General features: G+C 44.9%; 2 protein-coding genes across 2 annotated transcripts; both read left to right on the top strand.

Annotated features, from left to right (window-relative positions):
- The first annotated feature begins 247 nt into the window (after positions 1-247).
- On the top strand, positions 248-3,223 carry LOC123408155 (hypoxanthine-guanine phosphoribosyltransferase). The gene is made up of 3 exons (XM_045101336.1): positions 248-656; positions 2,559-2,723; positions 2,927-3,223. Exons 1-3 carry the CDS (start codon positions 348-350, stop codon positions 3,038-3,040), a joined length of 588 nt encoding a protein of 195 aa, XP_044957271.1. The 5' UTR covers positions 248-347; the 3' UTR covers positions 3,041-3,223.
- A 3,561-nt stretch (positions 3,224-6,784) lies between these two features.
- LOC123427106 (protein SLOW GREEN 1, chloroplastic-like) lies at positions 6,785-9,300 on the top strand. The gene is made up of 4 exons (XM_045111065.1): positions 6,785-7,615; positions 8,470-8,616; positions 8,697-8,777; positions 8,862-9,300. Exons 1-4 carry the CDS (start codon positions 6,785-6,787, stop codon positions 9,045-9,047), a joined length of 1,245 nt encoding a protein of 414 aa, XP_044967000.1. The 3' UTR covers positions 9,048-9,300.
- Positions 9,301-22,245: the final 12,945 nt, after the last annotated feature.

The following is a 22,245-nucleotide window of genomic DNA, read 5'->3' as shown; positions in this document are numbered from 1 at the left end:
AGCTAGTACAAAGTTAAGACAGTTATTTTGGAACAGATGGAGTACAATATAAACTGACCTGTTCAAAAACATAGCAGATTATAAAAACCAGATTATATAATCTGGATGGTTCCAAACAGGGCTAATATTGATACATAGGCGGGTGGGGGCACGGTCCGGTTCATTTGACCAGGTATGGTGCTACTGCTCGTCACGATTGCGATATGCTGACACTTCTTCCTTCCACGTAAACGCACCCAGAAACACCACGCCGCCGCCCGAGCCCCACCCAATAGCCCCACAAGCTCCCACCCGACCACCACATCCAAATCCCAGCCCTAACGTTCCTGGCCACCACCACGACCGCCATGGTGAGCGAAGCCGCCAACGCCGGCATCGATCGCGTGCTGTGGTCGGAGGCTGAGATCGCCGCGCGGGTCGCCGAGGTCGCCTCGGAGCTCGCTGCGGACATCCGCCGGCTCCCGGAGTCGGCCGTCGTCGTGGGCGTCGCCACGGGGGCTTTCCTCTTCCTCGCTGACCTGGTGCGGCGCATCGACGCGCCGCTCGCCGTCGACCTCGTGCGCGTCGAGTCGTATGGCGACGGCACCGAGTCCAGCGGAAGGCCCCGGGTCACTGCTGACCTCAAGGTCGACGTAGCCGGGAAGCACGTCGTGGTGGTTAGTTCCTCGATCCTCATTTTTTTTTCCACGTTTGTTTGGCCGCGAGGTTCGTGTCCACCACCACCAGGCGTTATCTGCTTATAGGCTCGTCTTTTTCTGTGATTGTTGCTTTCAGTTGTGGTCCTATGCTAAGGTTTTGGGTCATGAACGCCGAGGAATTTCCGCTACCCAAGCAAGTAGAATCATAGAGTTAGAGAGAAATGACGTTTTGTCCTTGAATCACCTAGCTTAATCGGGTTGCGTCATCTGAATTGGCGTGTCACATTGTTTGGCAGAATTGAGTTTCTTGGTAGTTTACTAAATGCCGAATTTTAGTTATACCAAACATGAAGTTATACCAAACATGGCTCCATCCGTGGAACGACTCGTTTGTTCCCTGGTCTTAGGGGGTGAATGCTCTCCCACGTTATTTATTGTGGTAAGAATTGAGTTTCTTGGGAGTTGACTAGATGCTGAATTTAGTTATATAGACAATGTCGGTACATGAATGGGAAGCGGAACTAGTTCAGATACGACGGTGAGTATCTGAAACCTGTACGACTGGGCAATCAAATGGGTGTGCTGCACCTTGGCTTAAGCATGGACGGTTGGATTTGTACTGTCGTACAGTTACCGGCCAAACAGGATCGTCCATATAGCAGTGTTCAATGGGAAATCGAAGGAACAAACATTCATTCCCTGGTCTTACGGAGTGAATGCTCTACCTCCTTTGATCTGGAGAAGAAGCAACGGGAGGAAGAGGCGGAAGGGGAGCTAAGCATCCGAGTTTGGGGAAGAGGAAATTTGAGGAAAAAGATGGTATGAGGGGCTGGAGGACGCGACAGCCAACTCTGGCTACGGTGTTCTGGATACAGTGAGATGGGGGTGGGGAGGAACTCACTGCCGCCGGATGGGTAGCGACTGTGACTGGAGAGGAAGAAATGGGAGGTGATGGCTAGGGTACGGGCAGTAAGGCTGCAGCTGTGCAGCACGAACTCTGCACTTATAGTAGTTTCCTTACAAGAGGCCCTTTTTTCTGCATAAATAACTGACCAGAACCTGGCTCCTTTTCTCAGTAGTTTCTTAGTAACTTTGAATATTGACTGTTGGATGAAGCCGGTCAGATGGTAGAGAGTTGACAAATCCAAGCACTGTTGGCCATTGGATATCGTCTTCACTACACCAGATTCTGCCAAGATTCCATGGTTGAGCTTAAGCACTATGCATGATATGCACAAAACTGCATTTCTCTTTGTTCTAAACTCTTCCATAGTTTTCTTCTTTTTTCTTCTAAATGAATTGACATTCCTTTTTTCTTTTTTTATGATTTACTTTATGCCTCTTTTGCTTCAAGGTTATGGCAATACCTTCATGAAGTCCATTTGTAGCTAATCTAAACTGGAACACGACATACTTAAAATACAAATATGCCGGATATATTTCACATTAGTTTTATTTTATGTAGTACTCCCTCTGTCCCAAAATAACTGTCTCAACTTTATACTAGCTCTAATACAAAGTTGTACTAAGCTTAAGACACTTATTTTGGGACGGATGGAGTATAACAACAGAGTCTTTGAATATGTTGTTAGCTGAAATTTGTTTTTTCCATATGATGAAGTACGAGAATTAAATCTTTATCTTGTACCGAATATCACCAAAGAACTAGCCATGGACAGGGGCGTGGCAGAACCCATGACTTGATTTTTTTTATCTTGTGGGTTTCAATTCTAGCCTGCCCCAATTTGTTTGAGACTGAAAGCCTTTCTTGTTGTTGTTAATGGCCATGTTACTCCAAATTTACTGTGTGCACCTGAGTGGTGCTGGTGTTTGGGGGGGGGGGGGGTATGCAGTTTTGTTTTGACTATGAGTTTGTTCTGGTGATATCCATTCATCAATGATGGTTTTGCATCTTTGTAGGTTGAAGATATTGTGGACACAGGGAATACTGTTTCCTGTCTCATTGCCCATTTACAAAAGAAAGGAGCACTGTCCATATCAGTTTGCACTTTCCTGGACAAACCAGCAAGAAGGACAGTCGATTTTCAGCTAGTGGGGGGTGGAAAATTTTATAGAGGCTTCGAGGTAGAAATATCATCCCTCTATAACATTCTGCTATATGGCACAAAGCCAAACTTGAAACTTGACGTCTTTAGGCTACTTTGTGACATCAATTATGAGTTTAGTTTGTCTTCCTCCATCTATAGCAAATCGTACTGACTACTGACAAGCTAGCCTGCAGTATGGGTCCCTTAATTAATTTCCAAGCTGTTTGTGTTCCTGTGCAGTGCCCCGACAGCTTTGTTGTTGGCTATGGTATGGATTATGCTGAGCTCTACCGCAACCTGCCCTATGTTGGAGTTCTCAAGCCTGAGATGTACAATAAGAAAACTGACAACTAGGCCGGAGGCAGACAAGACTTGCAACCCATTTTGCAAGAGCACATAAATTTTGAAGAAACACAAACATTTCGGTTTTTATATTTGTAGGCATATGGTGCTTAATTTTGCACTAAACATTTCGGTTTTGAAGAAACACAAACATTTCGGTTTTTATATGGTGCTTAATTTTGCACTAAGCATAAAGGTTTCTAGTGTCCCCTTTCTCCATTTGGGCTGAGGGAATTATTCTGTTTCCCGAAATAGCATAACAGGAAGAGATGCCTTCACAGTTCTCTCCAAATACAACCATGAAGAAAATCTATGTGGTTGTATGGCATGTTACGTCTACCATTCACAGGTCATAACTGTTCTGTTTGTAAGCTATATACTCGTCAAGTTCCATTCAAATATCCTGTGTCTTAACATTGTGATACAACAACAACAACCAAGCCTTTCAGTCCCAAACAAGTTGGGGTAGGCTAGAGTTGAAACCCATAAAATCTCGAAACCAAGTCATGGCTCTGGAACGTGGATAGCTAACTTCCACGCACCCCTGTCCATGGCTAAGCCTTTGTCGATATTCCAAACCTTGAGGTCTCTCTTAACGGACTCCTCCCATGTCAAGTTTGGTCTACCACGGCCCCTCTTAACATTCTCGGCACGCTTTATCCGTCCGCTATGCACCGACGCTTCTGATGGCCTCCGTTGAATATGTCCAAACCATCTGAGACGATGCTGGACCAGCTTCTCTTCAATCGGTGCTACCCCAAGTCTCTCTCGTATATCGTCATTCTGTACCCGATTCTTCCTTGTGTTGCCACATATCCATCTCAACATGCGCATCTCTGCTACACCTAACTGTTGGATATGTCGTCTCTTGGTTGGCCAACACTCCGCGCCATACAACATCGCAGGTCCGATAGCTGTCCTATAAAACCTGTCTTTTAGCTTTTGTGGCACTCTCTTGTCTTAACATTGTGATGAAAACAAAATATCCTGTGTCTTAACATTGTGATGAAAACAAAAGGGTTCACAAATCTTAGTGGGGTTTTGCAGAACAGTCGTGCAAGTTGTTAGTGCATCTCCAAAACGGACCTTCAAACAAGCGGCAACTGTCTGGACGTGTTTAGTCATCTAACGTGGGTTTGTATTGGTTCCTCGAGTGGTTTCGATGTTTTTCTTTGGCAAACCCAAGACAAACTTGAGGGTGGGGGCTACTTTGGGACTCACAACAAACTTCTTTTTGACAAACCCAAGACAAACTTGATGGTGGGGGCTGCTTTGGGACTCACAACAACCATATAGGACGCTCACACCCGTGGTTCATCCAAAATCCTTCCTAGAGTCTCTGCCTTCAGCCTTTCATTTTCTCTCCTTCATTGTTTCTTTCTTGCCTTTGCCGTTGCTCCACCATCCCGACCGCCATGACAGATCCTGTCGAAACTCGACAAGCTCGTCACCTTCAATGGTATAACCACTTCTCCTCCGTTGTTGTTCCACACATCTCCATTGACCGCCTATATTGAATCGTCTGACAAGGAGGACTACATGAATGCGACGACTATGATGCAAGTAGTGCTTGCAGACGAGGAGCGTGCAGAGGACCATGTTTTCAATTTCCAAGGATCAATCAACGGTCATGGAGTGCTCAACCACCACTGAGCGCACGACCATTTAACGTTGATGGAGACTACTTTGCCCCTGATGCCCTCTTCGCTCACAATTTTCACGTGCGTTTTCGGATGCCCAAAACTGTCTTCGTTCGTCTCTACCATGGCATTCGGTCCTTTGATGACTACTTCATTCTGAAGAAGGACGTTGTGAGCAGGATTGGGTTCTCTGGTTACCTTAAGTGCACGACCGCACTGAGGATGCTTGCATGTGGCATGGCCCTGATTCGTGGAACGAGTATCTATGGATGTCCGAGAGCACACACAGAGATGCCATGGTTAGGTTTACAATTGTCGTGGTTGAGATGTTTGGACCCTCAGTACTTGAGAGAATCAAATGTGCCAGACACCTGAAAGGATCTTGGCAATCTCGTAAGCAAGAGGGTGCCCAGTTTTGCTCGGATCTCTTGACTGCATGCATTGAAAAAGAAAGAATTGCCAGAAAGCTTTACAAGGACAATATCAGGGTCATGTTAAGAAGTCCGCCATCATTCTTGAAGCAGTTGTCTGACATGACCTTTGGATTTGACATGCTTTCTTTGGCATATGCCCGGGGTCTCACGATGACATCAATGTGCTATAGGGAAAACTCCTCCTTACCACTATACTGTCAATGGACATGAGTACAACATGGGCTACCTTCTGGTTGACTGTATCTATCCTTCATGGGCTACCTTTGTCAACATCATCTCTAACCTAGTTGGCCAAAAAATTCTTACTTTGCCCAAAGACAAGAAGCAACGAGAAAGGATGTTGAGAGGGTATTTAGAGTCCTACAAGCACGTTCTACACTTGTTTGTGGACTTGCTAAACAATGGGATCCGGAGACCTTATGAAAGGTGATGACCTGCTGTGCGATTATCCACAACATGATCGTGAAAGATGAGGGTGAGTATGTTGTCGCAACTCTTGAATTTGAGAACATATGCGATCCTATCGAACTTCCCGATCAAAATCCGACCACATATGGAGAGTTTGTTCAAATGCAATAAAAAATTCGGCATCGAGCAACTCACGAGCAACTGAAGGAAGATCTGATCGAATACCTATGGACGGTTAAAGGGATAGCAATGTTGGAGACTTCGAGTGTATCGAAATTTTTTATTAGAACTATTGTTACATTTGAACATTTGAGCTATTTTAAACTATATATGCGGCTATTTGAACATAGCTTGCTCTTGCATCCGTGTCCGCAAACTAGATTCCTGCCAACGAAAGGATGCGCGAGCAAATTTTGCGGGTCAATGTTGAAGGTGCCTTAGAGCATGGTTAATAATATAGACAAGAGTCGGGTATATAGAATTGAATGTCATATATAGCTAACCTAATAGTCCATATAGTTAATCTTACTAGTATGCTATACCATTAAGGCCTTGTTTGAAATCACTCAGATTATATAATCCAGTTTTTATAATCTATTCCGTCTTAAAACACGACAAATTATGATGTAGATTATAAAAACTAGATGATAGATTATTAAAAACTCACAATCTACTCTATCCAGTTAAAATCAGATTATGAATTGATTGCTAATGACCCATTATCCTTGTAAAGTTGGAGATAATTACATTCCTACCACTGCACCCTCTTCTTTAAAAAAACAAAGGATAGACATGTAATTATGCAATGTAAAACATGGATTACAGTTTATATAATCTGACCTCCAAACATGCCCACCTAAATTATTTTTATAAACCAGATTATACAACCTATGTTCATAATCCAGATTATCATAGTTTATTGTAATTCCAAACAAGGCCTAACATATGACACATTTCTTCTCTCGTAAACTTTGTCCGTAGCCCGCTTCTCTTCCTCTTTCTCTTCCCTCTTTTCTAACTAGATATAAATCTGATGTGACATTTTTTATAATTTGTTTTATTGTACTCCCCCGTTCCTAAATATAAGACCTTGTAGAGATTGTACTATAAACTACATACGGATGTATATAGATATATTTTAAAGTGTAGATTCATTCATTTTGCTTCGTATGTAGTCTATAGTGAAATCTTTTCAAAGTCTTATATTTAGGAACGGAGGGAGTACTTGCTCTTATAAACTTGAGATGCTATTTTCATTTTTGTAGTCATTTTTGATGCCGTGGAACAACATGAGGTTAAAGTGTCCCTACTCCATAAGTAGTGTGCCACTGCAATCCCCCTGCCTCGTCGTGGCCACAGCTCCGGCCATGGCGATGAGCTTCTTGTCCACCGCTAACACATCGTTCGTGCCCTTCCGCCGCCTCTCCCGCCACAAGCCCACCACCACTCCCTCGCTCCCGTTCCCCACCAACCCGCACCGCTCGCCCGCCTGCTGCCTTCTCCCTGCCGAACGCCGGCGCTTCTCCACCCCGTCCTCTTCCAAGACCCCCGCCACCAACCTCCTCTCATCAATCACGGCCGCCTCGAGAACCCTGCTCTTCCTGCTCGTCGTCTCCATCCTCTCCCTCTCCGTCGTCCGGCGCCCCCTCCCGTCACTCGCCGCCCCTCCCCCACCCACGCAGCAACCGCAAGACGCCACGAAGGGACAGCAGGAAGAAGAATCCGACCAAGGGGATCAGGAAGAGGAAGACGAGGCGGAGTGGTTTCGGAAGGAGGAGGAGGAGGTGGAGGCGGCCTGGATGCAGCCAAGCGACGAGGAGGAGGAGGAAGAGGACGACGACGAGGTCCAGATGTACCTGGAGGTCCTGAGCGAGGACCCGGGCGACGTGGACGCGCTCAAGTGCGTGCTCTTCGCCAGGATGCGGCGCAAGGACTGGGGCGGCGCGCTGCGCTACGCGGCACAGCTGCGGGAGGCCGAGCCCGGCGAGGTGGAGTGGCGGCTCATGGAGGCGCTGCTGCACGAGCTCAAGGGGGACATCGCCACCGCCGAGCGGCTCTTCCAGGAGGTCCTCGCGGAAAAGCCCCTCCTCGTCCGGGCTCTCCATGTGGGTACACACACGCACACGCTTTCTCTCTTATCTGCAGTTTGCTCTTGATATATATGATGAATAGACTGGTCGCACTCTATGAGTGTTAGGAGAAGATTTTGGGAAATGAAATCACTACTGGTAGGAGATCAAGAGAAGAGTAATTGTGCCATGAGCATCGTTGCAAATCGTTGTAATTTTTGTTAGAGCATGCCAACTTCTAGATGCGAATTTTGTTACAATGCTAAAATTTCTCATACTGTCTAATCTTTGATGGCTGGTGCTAATCAGTAGATTTACAGTTAATTAAGAGGGAGCCAAAACTATTGTCAAAAAAAAAAGAGGGAACCAAAACTAGGTCTTGCATTTTGTGAAGGTCAAATGATTTTGTTTGTACATATGCACTATAAGGAGGCTCTTCTTGTTTATGTATTGGATGACAGATTGACAGCTGATGTTACTATTGGTGTAAGCCCTAGTACGCATAAATCCACAAGGGAAACACAGCTGTAGCAGAGTTCTTATGTGAGAGATGTTTGATACACATTTGTATTTCAAGCCTTTGCAGCATGCACCGGGCGGTACTGCAATTTGCCATTCTGATTTTATAACAAGGACAGATTGCAAATTTGCAATGCGATTCTACATGGTTCTTTGTATTTCGCCTCTTTTTATTTTTGGTTTTGTGTGAGGACTTCGTTTGGCGTGTTAGTTATGCAGAAGCCGGGTATGATGCTTAAACCTTTTAAGTAATAAAGGGCCCTTTGTCGATTGTTTTTCGTGAAACTTGTTTTTTTTACTGTAGCCCTTCCTGGTGTGATATTTACAAACCTAGCTGATGTTTTCCTTTCCACATTTTCCTTTTTTTGCAGGGACTCGCATTGTGCATGCATAAAAGACTCGAAGGTCCAACTGTTTTCGAGATGTTGGAGAAAGCTTTGCAACTCGCAGAATCCGAGGAGAGGGTCCCGGAAGAGCGCAACATAAAGCTTCTGATTGCACAGATGCATGTTGTCAAGGTAACAGATCATACCAAAGCCCTGAGCACACGGCACGTTTTCTGATTTCTAATGGAATTCCCACCTTCCTGGCGCTGCAGGGTGACCTGGATGTTGCATCAGAGAAATTGAGAACTCTTATTAACGAGGATCCAAGAGATTTTCGGCCTCATCTTTGCCAGGTATTCGTTGACCATTTGCAGGTTTGCCATATTCTCGGGCTCCCGTTCTGAAGCCTCTCTGTCCGCTGTGTTTCTTCGTTGCAGGGCATTGTATATGCACTTTTGGACAAAAAGGAGGAGGCAGACGAGCAATTTGATGTGTACAGAAGCCTTGTGCCGGATGAGTTCCCGGACAAGAGTTTTATCAATGATGTTATACTATCAGCCAAAGTGGAGTCAAAAGATCGGCTACAGAAGGACTTAAGATCAGAGTACCTATCTAAAAAGTGATACTTCAGGTTTTCCTATACCTGAACGGCTCATCATACTTAGTGAGGTAGTCCTAGATGGTTGCGTATTTATGCGCGTACAGTGACACAAGTGCAACATTGCTATAAGTGAGAATGGAATATATTGAAGATAAGTGAAGGAGATGTTGATCTCCTGTAACAAGTTTCCTACAACTTTTAGCTAATTTATTGAGGTCCTTATACACCATCAACTGAGTTCTCCAATTTGGAATTGAATCCCATTCCTTCCTTCATCTTTGGAACACACATTTTTCACCAGGCGAACCAGTGCATTCTCTTATGATTAGCATTGTCACCCCACCAAAATTGTGCAATCGTGTCATTGATTCCTTTGTAATTTTCTTTAGGAATTTTGAAGACATAAATTGCATATGATGGTATTGCTTGTGCTATTGATCTAATCATAATTTCTTTACCCCTCTCTCCTTCCATTCATTCATTTTCAGAATTAAACGGTCCACAACATATTGAAAGCAATTGGTTTTTTCAAGCCCAACAGCTGTAGGGAGCCCTAAGTATTTATCATTTAGGGCCTCCGTCATGATACCCAAGGTAGAAAACACTTGCACCCTGTGTTAACATCAGAACCTGGGCTGAAGAAAATGGTGGACTTATCCACACTAATCATCTGAGGCCAAACAATAAGCCTTCAACACTGATTTCAGACATGCAACATTTCCAGAGTTTGGTTTCATTAAAATCAGTGAGTCATGTGAGAAAAAAGGTTTGTAACAGTAGGTGCATCAGGGCATAATTTGACACCATTCAACTCTCCATCTAGTTCTGCTCCACGCTCTTTGAGTCGCTGAGTCGTTTGGGGGAGGGGGCTCCTGACTAGTTAGATTAGTCGTGATTCATGGTCGACCAGTTAAGCAGTAGGTAGTAGACTAGTAGGTACAATAAAATTACCACAAAATGTAATACAAACCTGGACATTTCCATGCAATGTCCAGGGCCTTCCTCTTCTCCATGAACCAGCAGCCTACAAGCAGGGCCGGCCCACAGATATACGGGGCCCAGGGGCAAGTCAAGATTAAGGGTCCTTAACAAAACTCCATGCAATGTACTTTAATAACAAAGTAAATATCTGGTACATAACATAGATTTATGATCTTTGGACTCTAAAACTGGCAGTATAACTATTTACCGATTAAAAGAATTGTATCATCATAGCAATGAAGCAATATAGCTCCCACACAAAAGATCGATCCCTAACTGTTACAATGGATACATCATTTTTTCCCAGCAAAAACATAACCTTGTCAAAACTAGTTGCTCCTTAAAACTATTGTGCTGCCATGAGATATAAATTTAATGCATGTACTGACATTTCTTTCTGGATTCTCCCTAATCTGTCGTATTCTTCACTCAAAAACGAATAATAACTCATCTCTTTCAAACTATCCTACATAAGGCATAGTAAAGCAAACTGTATTTCACGTTTACACCATGGGAACATAACTGTACACCATGGGATCAGAACTTGGAGACATGTCACTAGCAGACAAATACTTTCTTGAAGACATGTAACTAAACAAGCCGCATTAAAATGTTCCATACAGGGGACAAAAGCCCCTTGGAAACAGATTGATTTGGATGTAGGTGACTAGCTTGATCGGCATGCTGCAGAAGCCAAACAAGAAGACAACACCATGAAGCGAGTAAAATTCCTCCCTTATCCTAAGCTCCAATCTGAGCAATAGCAGAAGAAGATCCATGTGGATGTGGCACATCCTAAGCTCCAATCTGAGCAATAGCAGAAGAAGATCCATGTGGATGTGGCCGATGTGCGATGTGGAATTGCCGGTGCCGGAGGAAAGAGCTAATTTACCAGTGAATTTTTGAATTGAAGAACGTGATTACGGGAAATAAGGACTCGTACCATCTCAGTCTCGCCAACATATTGTTGTTGGGGAGTGAGCAGAACATTGAGAAGGAAGGAGAAGTGACTCGGGAATGCATTCACACCTTAGATATCCATTAATGGATGCATGCGACCTTGGAATCAAAAGGAGTTGCAGGGACGACGCTGTTCTAGGAGTTCGCGATTTGGGGAAGCACATGAGTCGTAGAGGAGAGATGAACGATGGTGTTGTGTCTAGTGTGAACAACGTACTCTGACTTGCTACAACAACACTACCTGGGCTGGCCCCCCTGCCTGCTTGGGGCCCACGGTGGGTGCCCCATTTGCCCGAGCTATGGGCCGGGCCTGCCTACAAGACACAAAAACCAATCAGATTTGCATAAGAATGAAGTTCAACACTCAATGGTCCAGCCCAACGATCAAATATCAAGCATAACACGAATAGAGCAGCAAATAAAGAAGTTCAACACTGAAATTAAAACACAACAGGTGCAACATTAAGTTACATGCAACCAGTTCCAAATGCAAGTAAATAAGTTCAACACCAAAACATGAATGGCAGTTGGCAGATACAAACAAGAACAAGTGAACAACACAAAACACATCTTCAAGCAAAGCAATCAAGCCTCAAATCTCAAGATCCATGTCTTCATCGTAGTCTTGATCATTTGGTGGATCATCATCTGCTTCGTTGTTGCTCTCCATGCCTTGATCATATTCTGTCGCTTCTAATTCAGCCCTCAACTCTTCATCATGCACAACCAACCTTGTTCTTGAGTGGTTCCGAGTGTAGGTGATATAAGGGCCTATGGGTCGTGCAATAGACTCGCTCGGATCACCACGAGATCTCCTAGGAAAGTTGCAACCTTCTAGAGAAGTTGATGCACCCATAGCTTCATCAACTTGAGACCAAAGTAGTGGTGTTTCACCGTCCATCACTTGAGCTTGATTTTCATGGACCATTTCAGCATTGATATCAACCCAATCATTATCCCATTGAAATTCTTCTAGGATAAGTGGGTTAGATTTCGTTACTTTAGAGCCTTGCTCACGTGTATTTTGAGACCTAGCTTCCATTTTCCGGTTGTAGGAGACATATGATAGCTTGTTCAATCTCTTGTACTCTAGACGGTTTCTCCCTTTGGTGTGGATCTACAAGCACACAATGACACAAATGTGTGAGAAGCTGCTGAAATCAGCCTATCAAACCAACCAACTAATGGCTACTTGCATGAGCAAATACACTCCAATTGCGCTCGCATCCGGATGCTGAACAACATAGACTAATGATTCGCTTTGCAAAATTTTGGAGGTCAAAAGCAAGGCCACCATAAGCAGTCCACCAAAGAACTACAAAATTAGCAAGTCCAACATCAAAGAAAAGGCCAAAATAACCAACAACTAGCGGAGTAATTGAGTTGAACAAGAAGACACAAGCTGCCATAAAATTTGTACTTACGGGGGCTCTTTTTGTCGCGCTCTTTAATTGACAATGGCTTCGAAAAACATTCACCTTCCGAATGCTCATAGTCATCAGCTTCCGTACTTATAGTTGATTGTAGCGCATCAGCGAGCACCATCTTCCATAGCACATCGTTGAACATTGAATGAGACGGGCATCTTATCTTTTGTTGGACGCCTTAACGACAAAGAATTTATTTAGGTTAAAAACAATGCAGCCCCATGTAGCTTTTGTTCCATTTGATTATCCCACATCTTATCAATAATAGCGAGCACTTGACCTTGGAGGTTTGGCTTATGTGATAAAGCATCATTTATGTGTGTTTTTGCAACATCCATGGCTGCCCACATTTGTGCCATAGCCGCAGTCTCATCACCATCAAAGATCTTCAAAGCTTTTAAGAAGTGGTTGTGAAGCTCTCATGCAACACTCCACTGAATGCAAAAACGACACGGAGACCACAGTTGCTTCAGCCGCATTCCCTCCTTCGATGTCCTTTAATTTTTTTGCATACCATTTTGGGCTAACAAAGAGGGTTTTGAATGTTTGCCTTTGCTTCCATATGCTGGCCAAAGTAAGGAATGACGTAGAAAAATGAGTTTCTCCAGGCCTCACAATTTCTTGCTTACCATTCAAGCTTCTCATTAAATCAAGAACCTTTCCATGGGAATAAATAAATCTGGTTGTTCTCTTTGCTTTTGATATGCACCGGCTGAACTCTTTGATCTTCCAAATGTCCTCTAGCATAAGATCCAAACAATGGGCAGCACAGGGTGTCCAATACAATGTAGGATACTTCTCCATTGGAAGTCTCTTGGCTGCCTTGTAGTTAGATCCATTATCTCTAACTAGTTGGACTACCTTCTCAGGGCCAATTGCATCAATTTGCTCACTCAACAATTTTGCCACCAGATTTGCATCAACTATTTCAGAAGAAATATTGGTTGTCCCTAAGAAGAAGGTACCTGCTGGACTATTGACCAGGAAGTTGATCAAGTGCCTCCCGGTCATGTCTGTCGAGCCATCCGACATGAGTGAGCAACCATATTCTTTCCATGCAACTTCATGCTTCTCTCTCAAGTTGTCGGTCTTGATCTTTGCCTTCTCAAGCAATGGTCCCTCACTTGATAATAAGTAGGAGATATATAATAAGAACCATACTTCCCTACAGATTCCATTAGAATCTCCCAACTCCTTGAATTGATAATATTGAGTGGAAGGCAATTCTCATACAAAAAGTCAGCTACATGATCATCTACTTCATCTTTTTGCTCCTTTGTCTTCTTGCTGTAATATTTATGGTCTTTTGAGTGCCCTTTGACATATATCTCTCGGCAACCACCTCTTCCGGTGTCTTTCGAACCTGATCTGCAATGGACTTTCCTGGCTTCTTCCCAACCGTTGACGCCAAATGAGTAGTCCCCTATGTTGATGTTTACCTTTTATTGGAGGTGTTGTTGTTGTTGGAAGATTTTGATGTTCTTGCTGCTTCACCATTCTCTTGTTCATCACCATCTTCACCACCTTCAACGCCTTCATCTCCATCAAGATTTTCGAAATTGTGTGAGTGAGTCCTCAACTAGTCATGCATCTCCTTTCTAATTTCAGGGGTTGTTTTGGTGCACATGCTCACAATTGTATACCCCCGAGCAAGGTGCTTCTTCATCCTACAGGGTCTAGAGGTAATTTGCTTGCCATACAAATTACATTATAGCAACAACCTCTTGTCAAGATCTGGCCATAATGCATATTTCCATGTTGGATCCTTGCTCTTTGCTGGCCTCCTCTTAGGATCGTTGAATGGATCATAGTCATCGTCAGCTTCTTTTGCAGCTTGAGCTAATCGAACAACTTGAGATATCTCTGGATGGGACATGGTGCTTGCTGTGAATCTATGATAGAAGGAAAGATAGATCCACTTAGTTTTTTCCACCAAATTGATCCCTAAGCTACCTGGTATAAGGACTTACCAGGGGAGGAGCACACCTTCAACAATAGCAGCAGCCAGGGGAGGAGCACACCTACAACTGCAACATCTAGATCCAGGGGAGCAGGGGGGAGGACTCCTTTAGCAGAAACAATAGCCAATGGAGGAGGAGGAGGGCACAACAGCAGCAGCAAGCAAGGGAGGAGGAGGGGAGCACACCAGCAGTAGCATAAACCACGGGAGGAGGAGAGCACACCACCAACAACATAAACCACGACAAGCAGATAACATAAAAACATATGACAGATGGGCCCTCCAATAAGTGAGTCATTTTCGACCCATATCGAGCGACTAGTCGTGACTATTTGTGATTAGTTGCTTGAGTCGCTCGACTCAAGCAAGTAGGCGAGTCGAGGATCCGAGTCGACCTTGCAGTAGCGACTCGTCGGCTAGTTGCTCGACTCGAAAACGTGGTTCTGCTTACGCCAATAATTCTGATATACCCTATGTACACATCAAGAACAAGTGTGAGACAGTGGGTCTCCCTGTCGGAGCTCTCTCGTTTGTTCAAAGCTTCTATATTGGGTTAAGGTAACACACATCATAATGACTTTTAACCAGCTTGTTTGAAAGCCTAGCTTCAATAACATCCTTTTCAAGAAGATCAATTCCACTCGATCATATGCTTTGTGCATATCCAGTTTCACATCGCACCAACCTTCCTTTCCTTCTTACTTATTTTTAATTGTATGAAGGCTCTCGTAAATAACCAGTACAGTTTTAGTAATCACACAACCTGAAACCAAAGTGTTATGAGTAGGGATAATTACCTCTGGCAGAATTAACTTAAGACGATCTGCTTACATCTTTGAGATAGTTTTATGGACCATATGGTGTAAGCTGATTGGCCTAAATTGTCAGCAGTGTGGATATGAAGGAGGCGCTGACTGAAGCTCTGAAGACTAGAATGGCAGTGACGACAACAAAAGAATCCGTCGCCGAATCGGTGCAGCGCAAGGGAGCGCCAAAGTTTGAACCTGAAGGCGGCTTAAAGCATCGGCCCGTGCGCAATGTGTCGCGGCCCAGGTGGAACACCAGCCAAGATTGGCGTCGTAATGAAATACCCGCTTGTAACGTCTTTGTTAGTTTGCTTGGATTTGGACGACGGCTTCGGCCGAACCTGTCTCTGTAATTCGAATTCGCCTTGAGGGAGGTTGGGAGGAAATACACGCCATAGAACTCGCCACGAACCCTAGCCAATTCCCAATTCGAGAGCTATCTTACACTTGGTATCAGATCCAGGTTGTCCTGGAGCTGCCACGACACCCGTACGCGATGCGGTGGCATGATCGACGGCGAACGGCGGCGATGGACAAGCTGTCTGACGAGGGGCACGTCGTGTATTTGCTGCTGCGAGCGGATTTCACCGCCGATCTGGATCAACATTTCAGGGATCATGGTGAGCCTCTTACAAGTAGTCGACAAGCTCATCCAAGCCAACACAACCACACTTGATGGGTTGTTGACAGCTCGTGTCGACGGGGAGCGGGAGGAGCTTGCCCTCGAGCTCGAGGCCATCTGTGGCGACGTGCAGAAGGAACCGCCAGGGCGTGGAGAAGCTTCGGCTTATCGTCTTGCTGGGGGTGTCCGCAACTCTCCCGCCGACTCCCTTGGCTTCGACCAGGATCATGGGGGGAAGGTACATACCGTGTATGTCCCTCCTCCGGTCAGAGGTACGTGTGATTCCAATTTTCCAGTTCGTTCTCCTTCTATGTTGATGTGCCTTATCCCGATGCTGCTGATGCGCTATCATTTGGTGTCCGGGTAGATATTCCTCGATTTGATGGTGCGAATCCCCATGTGTGGCAAACTCGTTGTGAGGATCAGTTCAGACTCTGGTGTACTCCTCAACATAGGTGGGTTTCGCTAGCAACATCCTAGTTTGAAGGTGCGGCTGCTCGTTGGCTTGAAACCATACAACGCATATGTCTGCCAGCTTCCTGGTCCGAGTTTTGTTCAAGCATGCAAAGTCAATTTGGTCGAACAACATCAGACTCTTCTATGCTAATTGTTCCGCATTTCGCAAAGTGGTACTATTGTTGATTATGTGGATCGATTTTCTTATTTGTACGACTAGTTGCCAGCCTATGAAGAAGCGCCTAATCATTTGCTATAGCAGCCGATTCCTTGACGGTCTGAAGCCTGGTGTTAGTGTTTTAGTTGCTCTGCAGAAGCCCAAGGACTTTGATTCAGCCTATGATCTGGAACTTTTACACGAGGAACTTGGTGGGGGGGGGGGGGGTATAACACCTCTGAATACTTCCGCCGTACAATGAGCAGGTGCCCTTCCACTCCCTCTTCCACCTAAAACTCGCTTTACTGAAGATAAGCGACCATCTCAACCTGTGAAAGTTGCAACATCTGAGCATAAGTGATCTGCTTTTGCGTGCTTACCGTAAGTCCAAGGACTAAGGGGCTCTATTTTGTGTGTGGTGAGAGATGGTCTAAAGAGCATCTGTGTAAATCATTAGTCCAGTTACATTTGGTTCAGGAACTGATTGATCATATTCAATCAGAAGAAGTGGACACATCTTCTACAATTGATGCACATCACATGTCTGCCTCTAGTATGCATTTGTCTGCTGCTGCTGTGGGAAAACAGTCCAATGAACCAACTCTGCAGTTGTTGATTGAGGTGCAAGGGATGGAGCTGATTTTCTCGTGGACCCAGGTAGTACACATTCCTTTATAGATAGTGCTCTACAACATAGACTCACTAAGGTGTAGAAGACTTCTCCTGTGTCAGTAGCTGTAGCTGGTGGAGGTACATTCCAATGTGATTCAATACTACCCAAGAGCTTTTGGACATGTGGATCAGTTCAATTCACGAGTGACTTTAGACTGTTACCATTGGCAAGCTATGATGGTATACTTGGGGTAGATTGGCTTGCTCAACATAGTACCATGCAAGTTGACCAGGTTCAAAAGTGGATGTCCTTTCCTTATCAAGACATAGTGGTTACTTTGCAAGGATTGTTACCTGAGATGTTGATGTCATAGTTTTCTCTATTTCCTTGTTGAGGCCTGTTGAGAAGCAAATTCAACATCCATAGTTACAAGTTCTATTGAATAAACATGCTCTGGTGTTTGAAACTCCAACCACCTTACCTCCTAGGAGACTCAAGGATCATACTATTCTATTGATTCTAGGGGCTAGACCAGTATCTGTTAGACCCTACATAATTGCTCCAAATTTAAAGTATGAATTAAAGAAATAGACCAAATAGATGTTGGACTCAGGGATGATCAGGCATAGTAACAATGCTTTCTCTTTTTGTGTCTTGCTAGTAAAAAATAAAGAAGAAGGAACTTGGAGAATGGTGATTGATTATAGACAACTCAATGCTATCACATTGAAAAGTAAATATGCAGTACGTATGATAGATGAACTTCTGGATGAATTGGCAGGAGCTTGCTGGTTTTCCAAATTGGACCTCAAAGCTCGATATAATCAAATAAGGCTAGCACCCGGGGAAGAGTATAAAACACCATTCCAAACCCACAATGGACACTATGAATTCAATGTGTTGGGAATGGGCTTGACACGGGCACCAGGTACATTCCAAGGGACAATGAATTATCATCTTGCACCTGTTTTGAGGAAATGTGCAGTGGTATTCTTTGATGATATATTGGTATTCATTAAAACGCTGACAGAACATTGGGATCATTTGGATGAAGTGTTGCCGATTTTACACAAAGAGCAATGGAAGGTGAAGATGTGAAAATGTGACTTTTCTCCACCAAGGATTGCTTATCTGGGACATGTTATATCTGCAGAGGGTGTTTCCACTGATCCTCACAAGATTTTAGCTGTTCAACATTGGCGTGTTCCAAAGAATGTCAAGGAAGTGAGGGGATTCCTTGGATTAAGTGGGTACTACACGAAATTCATTCAACATTATGGTATTATTTCTAGACCATTGACTAAATTGCTTAAGAAGGGTATTCCTTTTGTATGGACTAGTATAACAGAAGAGGCCTTTGTAACACTCAAACAAGCATTAGCATCTTCTCCTGTTTTGGCCTTACCTGATTTCACTAAGCCTTTCATGATAGAGACTGATGCTTGTGATTATGGTATTGGTGTAGTTTTAATGTAGCAGGGAAACCACTAGCTTTTGTCAGCGAGACTTTGGGTCCAAAGAACAAAGCTCTATCAGTCCATGAGAAGGAATATCTGGCTATTTTTCTAGTAGTAATTAAATGGAGACCTTATTTGCAAGTGCAACAGTTTATTATCAAGACAAATCAAAGAAGCTTGGCTCATTTGCAGTACTAGAGGTTGCATACAGTTTGGCAACAGAAATGCCTTACTAAGTTGCTAGGACTGAATTATCAGATCCAATATAAACAGGGTAAAGAGAACAGTGTAGCTGATGCCTTATCTAGGAGACCTTCTGATGGGTCTCAGTTATTTTCAATATCAAGTAATCAACCAACTTGGATGGTTGATATTGTAGCTAGTTATGAGAAGGATGAGAAGGCCTTAGACATTTTGTAGCAGCTAGCTATTGCATCAGCTTCCAAACCACCATATACTTTGGTTAATGGGTTGTTGAAATATAAGGAGAGTATTTGGGTAGGGCTGTTCCTGAATTACATCACAAGATTTTTGCAGCCTTTCATGATAGTCTTATGGGTGGTCACTCTGGATTCCAGGTTACTTATAAGAGAATTCATTCACTCTTCTCTTGGTTTGGAATGAAGAAGTTCATTTTACTTCAGGTGTAGTCTTGTCTGATTTGTCAAAAGGCTAAACTAGAGAGGGTGTCATATCCTGGTCTACTATCTCCACTGCCAGTTCCAAGCAATGCGTGGGAGACTATTTCTACGGATTTCATTAGTGGCCTTCCTCCTTCCTAGTATAATTGCATTCTGATGGTGATAGACAAATTCACAAAATATGGGCATTTCATAGCTCTGAGGCACCCTTTTAATGCTCATCAATTTGCTGAAGTATTCCTAGATAATGTGTATAAGTTGCATGGATTGCCCAAGGTGATTATATCTAATAGAGATCCACTTTTTACTAGCCAATTTTGGAAGATGTTGATCAATAGAACTGGTACTCAGTTGAACATGAGTACATCTAATCATCCTGAAACTGATGGTCAAACAGAAAGGGTCAATCAACAGATTGAATGCTACCTCAGGTGTTTTATCAGTGCTCTAACTCATAAGTGGAGTAAATGATTCCCACTCTGTGAATTTTGGTACAATTCCAACCGGCATTCTGCTTTGGGGAAGTCTCCTTTTGAAGTATTGTATGGCTATACACCTAGATATTTTGGTATCAGTGAGGCAGATACTATTGCTCAAGTGGAAATGCAGGAATGTATGCAATCCAGGCAATTGGTGACTGAGACAGCTAGGCAACATCTGCTAAGAGCTCAACAACGAATGGAAAGTCAAGATGATAAGAACATAACTGAGAGGTCCTTTCAGGATGGTGAATCAGGGTTCCTAAAACTACAACCATATGCTCAAAATTTTGTTTACTCTAGGAAGAATCAAAAGTTAGCATTCAAATTCTTTGGCCCATTTCTGATTGTGGAAAGAATTGAGGAGGTAGCTTACAGGCAGGATCTTCCAGAAGGCACTCGTATTCATCTAGTCTTCCATGTATCTCAGCTCAAACATTTCCTTCCTCGTGAAACAAGTGTGCAGTCCAGTTTGCCATCTCGTCATGTCGCCTTGCAAGTTCATGTTCAGATTTTGCAGCGTCGGATGCGACAAATAGTTAACAAGACGGTGGCTCAAGCTCTAGTCAAATGGTCTGAATCTTCTTCGGATGATGCTACGTGGGAGGATCTGGAGTTCGTGAAGCAACAATTTACTCATGCACCGGCCTAGGGCAAGCCGGTTCTCAAGAAGACATGAATATCAGCAATGTGGATATGAACGAGGCGCTGACTGAATCTTTGAAGATTACAACGACAACGGCGAAAATAGAAGAATCTGTTGCCAAATCGGTGCAGCGCAAGGGACCGCCAAAGTTTGAACCTGGAGGCAGCTCAAAGCATCTGCCCACGCGCAATGCGCCACGACCTAGGTGGACCACCAGCCCAGAGTGGCGTCGTAATTAAATACCCGCTTATAAGGTCTCTGTTAGTTGGGTTGGATTTGGACGGCGGCTTTGGCCGAACCTGTCTCTGCAATTCGAATTCGCCATGAGGGAGGTTGGGAGGAAATACACGCCATTGAACTCACCACGAACCCTACCCAATCCCCAATTCAGGAGCTATATTACACTTGGTATCAGAGCCAGGTGGTCCTGGAGCTTCCACGACACCCATACGCGACGAGGTGACGTGATCGACGGCGAGCGGCGGCGATGGACAAGCTATCCGATGAGAGATGTGGCGTCTATTCGCTGCTGCGAGCGGATTTCACCGCCGATCTGGATCAGCGCTTCAGGGATCATGGTGAGAGCCTCTTACAAGCAGTCGACAAGCTCATCCAAGCCAACACAACCATGCTCGATGGGTTGTTGACATCTCATGTTGATGGGATGCGGGGCGTTTGCTGCATGCCTCCCGTGCACGCATCCCCCTTGTCTCCGACACCCTTCCTCTCCAAAGCCATGGTGACAGCTCTTGCATGGAGGGGGTGATGCGTCCGCAGTAGTGGCTGAGTCGGGTCCTGTGCTTGTGGCGGTCCTTGCTGGCACTGATCCGGCCCCAGCGGTCTTAGGCCCGCGTGACTCCGGTGTCCTTTGCTGCTGGTGTCTTTTGCTACCAGTGTCCTCCATCGGGCATCTCCTACCTTGACGACTGGGTAGCTGTGCCCCTTCCGGCTTACGTGGCTCACCGATGCCACTACGGTAAAGGCCACGACAGCTTGGATCTGCGTCCTTCAAGTCCTTGCTCACTGACGTTGCTAGACACCGTCGCGCCAAGACCCCAGTGTGGTTCACCCCGTCGCCCGCCCTACCATGTACGCCTCAAAGTCCCCGCCTTTTGCGAGAACCAATTCTCGTGGACTCGGAGGTGGTGCCACCCTCCATAAGCAGGCGCAACCCCGCCAACTCTCTCGGACTCGGTGGTTCCGACCAGTGTTGGCCTCCCCGTCTATGACCCGAGATTCGTCGGCTATGGGATAGATCAGCTTCACGCGAGGAAGAGATCCCTGCTCGGCTCACCGGTGCTGGCAGCACCGGCTCCCGCGGGTGTCATTTTCCCCCTTGGAGGGGTGTTTGCAAGGCCTTCAGCTACGCCCCTTTTCGAGCTCACGAGAAACCCTAGGTCCGGGTCTCCCGGGCCGGATAGTGAAGAAGTTTCGGCGTCGTCTTTCTTCTTGAAGGCACTATCTTGCTTTCTCGCGGTGTCTCGGTTTTGGTTCGGACGATGTTGGAGCTCTTGGCGGTTTGGCATCATCGCTCTGGGCTCAGTTTGGTAGGTTTGGCTTGACGTATCTAGTGGGGGAGGCCGAACTTTTATTTAGGTATGGCAGATGCAAGCGGCCAGTCACACATCATCATGGGATTGAAGCTTTCCTTAGTACCATCGTGCATATAACTTGAAGCTAGGAATCTTTAAGGTGTGGCGGAGGCCAAATCTTGCCAGATTGCTACCTCTGCCACTGGATGTATCCTCTGTGCGGGCCGATCACCCCTTATCTCTCTGGTCTAGGCACCATGTTCACTCCTGTGCGTTCATGTCATATGTTTTATCCATGTATTCATTCAAGTCTCCTATCAATGAAAATATACGCAAATTTTGTGTATTAAAAAAAACTATGAGGCCATGGTGCCTTGAGGTCTCTTATATCAAACAATGCTTTGTGGACTTCTGCAGCCGTATAGGGGCCGACAACACTAAATTCACCGCATTTGTGACCGTGCAACAAACACGTGATAAAAC

The sequence above is a fragment of the Hordeum vulgare genome, chromosome 1H (genome assembly GCF_904849725.1).
Source record: "Hordeum vulgare subsp. vulgare chromosome 1H, MorexV3_pseudomolecules_assembly, whole genome shotgun sequence".
NCBI classification, from domain to species: Eukaryota; Viridiplantae; Streptophyta; class Magnoliopsida; order Poales; family Poaceae; genus Hordeum; species Hordeum vulgare.
This window is presented reverse-complemented; position numbering and strand designations above follow the sequence as displayed.